The sequence below is a fragment of the Eurypyga helias genome, unplaced genomic scaffold, assembly GCF_000690775.1.
Source record: "Eurypyga helias isolate BGI_N326 unplaced genomic scaffold, ASM69077v1 scaffold28449, whole genome shotgun sequence".
Taxonomy (NCBI): domain Eukaryota; kingdom Metazoa; phylum Chordata; class Aves; order Eurypygiformes; family Eurypygidae; genus Eurypyga; species Eurypyga helias.
In genome coordinates this window covers 22458-29609 of record NW_010273160.1, presented here as the reverse complement: position 1 = coordinate 29609, position 7152 = coordinate 22458, and the positions used below count along the sequence as shown (strand labels likewise).

At 38.3% G+C, this 7152-nt stretch overlaps 1 protein-coding gene across 1 annotated transcript in view; it reads left to right on the top strand.

Moving 5' to 3' along the window:
• Window positions 1–2205: 2205 nt before the first annotated feature.
• Window positions 2206–7152, top strand: part of LOC104515427 (E3 ubiquitin-protein ligase UHRF2-like) — a gene marked incomplete at both ends in the record, with an annotated part of 21157 nt that continues 16210 nt past the window's right edge. Inside the window, 2 exons of the mRNA XM_010159390.1 lie at window positions 2206–2448; window positions 7076–7150. Coding sequence (XP_010157692.1) covers window positions 2206–2448; window positions 7076–7150 — 318 coding nt within the window. The remainder of the gene's footprint in view (window positions 2449–7075; window positions 7151–7152) is intronic.

Genomic DNA, 7152 nt, shown 5'->3' with positions numbered 1-7152 from the left:
CCACCCCCCCTTCCGCCGCCATGTATTATGGCAAGGAGATAATTTATCTTTGTTTTGGGTTTATTTGTAGTTTGAATCTAAGAATAGCAGTTTTTAAACTTATTTAATAATCTTAAGACGTTTGTATTTTTGCTGTTGTGGTGTGAAAAGCCCCTAGATCTGGATTGTCATAGGGCTGCAGGAGCGCTTCTGCCCTCTTCGTTAAAGACTTGTCAAAAGCATCGGTATGTATGAGATGGTGGGATGGGAAAGGTTACTTAAACTTGCTTGAGTAGCTTCCTGCTCAGTATGATGCTGTAGCTTAATGCTCCAGGCATAACAGGCAGTGTTGATAGTCATGTGTAGAGTAACAGTTGCTGGAGGGTTCAATTTTGAGACTTGTGTTCACTTAATAGTTACAGCATCAAAATACTGAGTTTTATTTGCTGTGAGTTGAACTAGATTGAAAACAGACAGCCGAACCAGGGTCATTCCCATAGCTGTTGGACCAGACAGCTGGGTCAGCTTAAATTACATTGAAACAAATGATGCTACTCCTGTTCACACATCCCAGCTGTGGATGCAGCAGCTATCAGCAGTACGGAGAGCAATGTTTTTGCACAGATCTTAAATTCACAGAACAACCATTTAATTTCTTGAGTATCAGCTTATGTCCACAACTGTCCTCTGCCCTTTAATGTTGCTTTGAAAAAGCAGAAAGGTTGCAGGAAGAAATGTCTTCCACTTTTGTCTATCCTCAGATAATTTGAATGTTACGGAAAACTCTGCTGTTGAGAAGCTGGAGAATTCCTTCCCACTTCCTTATTTTTTTCGGTTCTTTCTTGCTCCCTGCTTTTTCTTGTTGAACTGATACTACCCATAAGCTCAGGAAAACAAATCTTTCTGAAAAGATTCCTGAAATAATGACGTTGAAATAGCACCTATTCTGGAAAAAGGTTGGGTAATTTTTTGTTGCAAAACTAGTGGGAGATTTTAGTCATACACATTTTTCTCCCACCGCAATGTAAAGTAAAATGTAACTAATAAAACTCTAGATTTCCCAAAGCAGTGCATTATATTTCTAGGTAAATGAACTCTCTGCGTCAAAGATACTGTACGTCATTATGAGTGTTTAACTGAGCAGAGAAGCAGCGGTCACTACGCCCTGTTTTTCCTTTTTACTGGCATACAACTTGGCATTTTTGGCAGTGACTTTCTTAGCTTAATTGTAGGTAGGCAAGATCATCAGGTAAAACAAAGAAAGTAATAATAAGTATCTTAAAGCTGTGCAGAATGGGGCCAAAAATAATGTTTAGTAACTGTGTGCTATATATGATAAGAAAATCTAGTTCTATTCCTATTCTGGTGTTCTGGAAGATCTGATTGCATCTGGAATATAGTGGGGCCAGATGTACAAATTTATTTGAGGGAGGTCTACATAGTGCATGTTTCTTCAGTTGTTAAAATAGCTTTTAAACTGACCAGTTAAAAGGCTTACTTTCAGTAAGTAGTGTTGTTTTGATCCTGGGGCAAGGGGCTGGGGAACCTGACAAAAACTGGAATAAAAATGGTTTTGAATGTTCTCAGTTTAGGAGATTTCCCTTAATAATATTGAAGGCCTGGTATTTTTGATGTTACTTCCCTCTAGGTGCAGTTGCTCTTGTAAAATATCTTCAGATCTTGCATTTTTGAAAAGTGAACTAATATAAAAAAACCCTCATACACACACAACTCCATTTATTTAGGAAATAATTTGCAAAATGTTAGGGAAGCACCAAGTACTGTCTTGCTTTTTAGCAAAGATTGAGAAAGAGAGAATTGTGAAATTATGTAGCTAAAATGTACACAATGTGATTGTTAATTTTAAAATTCTCACATGTATTCATAGTTATTGCAACATGCAAGTGGCAGCGTGGAACCTATGCTGGTTTTGATTAGAAAATCACTGCATTTTCTTGGATGTTGATGGGTAATTAAAGCGTCCAAATTCTGTAAAGATGTCTTTATAATTTTAAGCCTTCAGTGATTTTCATTGGATGAAATCATGGCTCCAGGTAACTTCATGAGAGTTTGTTTTTGCATATACTCAAGACATAGGTTTTTATTTACCTGAAATAGATGGCTTGTGTCTTCTGGTCTGCACAATTATTATCCATAAAAAGAATATTTTGGAACTACTTATGTACCTCAAGGTAGAATTTTACAAGTGTACCTTTCTTTTGACAGCTGGAAGATGGACACACTCTATTTGACTACAATGTTGGACTAAATGACATAGTTCAGCTTTTGATACGCTCTGATTCTGAAGCTGCTACCACTGCTTCTGTGACAGATCAGGATGGAGAAGTCAATCCTTGTGCTGTTTCCAACTGCAAGAATAAAGTCAAAAAAACAAATAGTGGATCACCCAGTCAGCCATCTACATCATCTCGCACATTTCTCATTGATCCTGGCATTGGATTGTACAAGGTATGTACAATCTTCAAAAGCTAGAAACTTGCCTTACACTTGTGGATTTTATTTTGTTGTTAAAAATGTATATCACTTTATTGCGTAACTGTGTATCCTTACTGCTTTTTGTCATGATTTGACATAATTCTCCGTTTTGATATGATTCAAATTGACTTCATTTATGCTGACACTTGCAGAGTCATGACAGCGTCTCTGTACGAGGCTCACTAGTGTTGCAGGTTTCAGGAGAGTTCATAAACTCTGACACATATGTTCTCCAAAAACTTTAGAGCACCTGTGAAACAGAAATACTTTCTGTGAACAGAATCTTGTAGTCTGTGGAAAAATGTGGCTTTTCCCCTACTTACTTTTCTCAAGCTTTCCAAATATTTATTTTAATACCAGTGTTTCAGTGCTGCTGTTGTGGTTTAACCCCAGCCAGCAACCAAGTACCACACAGCTGCTCACTCAGGTCCCACCTCCCCCAGAGGAAAAGACAAGAAGACTTGTGGGTTGAGATAAGAACAATTTAATAATTGAAAATAAATAAAATAGTGATATTAATAATACTGAAAACACAAATAATAGTAAAACTACTACTAATAATATGTAATGGAAGTAATACTACCACTACTCAAGGAAGTGTTGGAAAAGAAAACAAATAATGCAACTGCTCGCTGCCTGCTGAGTGACACACAAGCCAGTCCCTGAGCAGCGAGAGCCTGAGAGCTAGAGAGCCTGCGAGCCAGACCCAGAGTGAGAACCCCCAGCCCAATCCCCTGAAGTTATACACTGAGCATGACGTTCGATGGCATGAAACATCCCTTTGTTCAGTCTGGGTCCCTTCCCAGCATCTTGTAGAGGGGCAATATGAGAAACCGAAAAAGTCCTGGACTTGATACAAACATTCTATAGCAACAACTCAAAACACACAGTAGTGTGTTACTAACATTTTTCACCGCACAACTGTGTATCGTTCCGATAAGTATTATTAAATGTGGATCCTGTCAAACAGTCCAAACCAAAAGCAGGGTTCGGGTGCACAGAGTAAACCTTATTGTGACAGGCTGCCCCAGTGGAAAGAGGGTGAATCATCAAGTACCTGGGTAGAGGATTCTTAGAGGGAGGAGAAGGGGAGGAAGGGAAAGGAAGAGTAGATAGAGAGAGGAGAAGGAGTGTCACCACCTGAGTCCAGCAGTGTCCTGCTGCTCCCACAGTGATTGGATGGTGGTCCAGTCCTAGGCACCTGGCCCCTGCTCTCGATCTTGTTCTCCCTCTGTAGGGCACTTCCTCAGAAGTGGTAACTTGCAGCCAGTCCCAGTCCCAGCCAATCCCAGTGGCCCAGTGTTCCTGCTGGGGTGAGGGGCGAACTTGCGGCCAATCAGACTACTTTCTTCTTGTCCTAAATTAGCAACACCAGGGCCCCTCACCGGTTCGGCTCCTCCTCACCGCCTCCGAGCTTCAGATCTGCTGTGGGCTGCAGCAGTGCAGTCAGCAGAGACACACTTTACCAGACCACGGTGTTCAAAACAAAATGGTTTCTGTGAATGTCTCACTACAAACCGAAACACAGCCTCATGCTAGACAATATGAGGAGAAATAATGATCCCTATTAAAACCAGCACAGCTGCGTTAGAACTAGATAAACTGTGGAAATGCACAAGTTCTTTAAATTGTATGTGATTTAATGATTGCTGTTTTATTATATACTTTCTTAGGAGTCATGTATATCATAGGCACTGTTAGTTTTATACCTCACTGCATTTTTCAATTACTGTCATGTAGGATTGCATCATAATACTAAAAGTTTAATTTAAACAGAAAATGGTCGGTTTCCAGATTGCTAGCTTACTGGATATTTAGTAGGATGTGTATATATAGGAAATGGCAGCATTTTACCTTCTGTTCAGGTGTCTCTTGATTAAGAAATAGCCGTAACAGTAATTATTTTGCTAGAAAATGTCTAAAATTACAGAGAAGGGAAGGAGGCTGACTCTGCCATATGTATACAAGGTAATTTCTGTTGGAGGAATGCTGTTATTTAGGCTTGCCATCCTGATGAGAAGCTGTCTTAGTTTCAGGTAGGTCGTTACTTAATGTTTCAGGTAATGAGGACAAGCGGTAAGTTACTCTATATTAATGTAGCATTCTGTGCAGTGAGGTTTAGTCATTCTCTGAGCCATCAGGGAGTCAAAAAATCAGTAGCTTGAATATGGAGACACAAACTTGTGTGGGTTTTTTGGTTTTTTTTTTCCCCCCCTCTTTCCATTTATTACACTGGAAAACCCCCACATCTTCAGTCCTGATGAATTTTGCAATTAAGCAATGTGTGCAAAAGGTAATATGAGAAAGTATGATGAGGAAACTAGAGACATGAGAGGCTGCAGAACATCAGTTGACCAAAGGAAAGGAGTATTAAAATGTATATTTTCGAGAATGCTAAAAAGCGTATCAGTCTCTCAGCTGCTTTATTCAGGATTAAAACAGAGAATAGAACAGGGAATGGTGATATTGGCAAACATACTCGGGGAAACCTGTTGAGTCAACTGGAATTTTTGCAATCTCTAATACTAGAGAACTAACACTTTTCCCTTCATTACCTGTGAATCAATTACTTTTTCAGCCTACTTCATGTTTTTAGTATATATAGGTAACTATGGCTGATCTGCAGTGGCAAAAGGACGAATACAAGTCAGGTTACAAGAGAGGAGTTACACTAACACTGATTGGGCATGTAGGAACCATGTTAGAAAACCCAAATCTCATTCAGAAGCGTGTGCATGTTTCCCCTTCTGAGTCTCAGTTAGTCTACATAACTTGTCATCCAAAGATCTCTGACTGTAGTAAAAAATTTTTAGCTGAAAAATCCTAACTAACTTGGAAGAAAAATACACAAACTGAACCTGATTTTAATTACATCATTTGTTTAATACTGTTCACAAAGAGCTGCCCAGGTCTTAAAGCAGACACCACTAACAAAGTAGTTGTCTGATGTTCTTTAGTGGTCTGTGGTAATAATTATTTGCCCTAACTTTTCACAAGGGTGGGAAGTCTGTTGTGTAAGTATGCTCAGCAAATTATGGAAGGATGCATTGGACGGAAATGATTAAGTGAGTTTGCACTGATTTATTTTATGTTTTTCTAATTATTTTGTTGTTCTGTGTCTGAGTTTTGACTTGGCTAGCATGGCTTCTATGGCACTTTGATAATTGGTTGCAAGAAGTAGCAGCAGATGGGGAAATCCTCTGTGTGTGTGTGTCGCTCAACTATTCTTGAGAGGAGGAAGTAAACAAACAGTGACAACTAATTCAAACATGTAAGGTTATGTAGGAATGCCTTTGTGAGGGCTCCTTCTAGAAGTGCCAGAATCCACTGATTATGTTTAAAATTGATAGATTTAAAATGAGGCTATCCTCCTTCTCTGGTTTGTTCATTATGTGGCTGAAATTTTAATCATGGTAAAAAAGCTGTACTCTGAATACTGTAGGTTGTAAGAATAAAAATTTTTAAAAAACATGTTGGCATTTTACATGGGACTGAAGTTTGGGGGTCATTTTAAGAAGGTGAGTGAAAAGAGTAAAATACAAAGTGTTGCTTTGCTGAATAAAATTATCAGTGGAAATGGCTGTCAGTTGCATGCTTGGATATCTGAGGACTGCTTCACTCTAAATACTTGAAGTCATTGAGTATATTTTTGGCTTTCTCCTGTGCAAATACATCAAGATTATTCAGTTTTAGAAACTAGCCTTGGGGCTGAGTAAGAATTGGTATGTCTTCCACTATGTTGGTACTTGACAAAGGCTGTAGCTTAAACCATACATACATACATAAATATATATGTGTGTCTCATTTATTATACATGTTTTCTATGGTATGGCTGTTCATGAGTTCTGTTGGAATAATTGTCTTATACTTGGTGTACTGTTCATGTAGTGCTCTTCAGATATTTTGGTTTTTTCCATGTTCTCAATATTACTAAAGTAACATCCGCTTAATTAGCTGAAGACTTGAGAAAATGAAACATGATTTAGAACGGTTAAGTGGTTTGGTTGCTTAATACCATTGTGAGTACAAGAGGGACAGATTCTGGGAGTTAGTTCCATTTCTTACAGTCATAATATTTTGGCTGACTGTGGTGGCAGCCTTGTTGGAGTTATTTTCTTCCTCTCTTGTCTTGAGTCTTGCAGGCCAGAAAGTTAGAAGATTAAGTAACAATTCCAAGTTGTAGGCTGAGGGAAGTGTTTAAACCCCTTGATTGTGAGCTAGTATTTTCATGCTGTCTATTTAGTTAGCATAATTTTAGCCATAAAGAACAATTGGTGAACCAAGATGAAGGGATAATGAAAGAGATTAAGGTAACTTTTAGCTTTGGAGGGAGAAAAAGTAATTTAGCCTTGCTTTGTAAAATTACATACAGATTATATTCATACTAAACTTTAATGAGGGATGAGTAATAAAATACTGAAAGTGCAATATATTCATGACTGCATGTTACTTTGAACTTCCTCAAGCTTAACTAGGTACTAGAGTTGATTGTTTTGTTGATAACAAAGTTAAGCAATAACATAGTAAGTTGTTGTATTTATTTTTCTTAATTGGGATTACATAAAATGAGCATAAATTCATTACTGAATTTTCCTTTTAGATAAACGAATTGGTGGATGCCCGTGATGTCAGCATTGGAGCCTGGTTTGAAGCACATATAGAAAATGTTACCCGAGC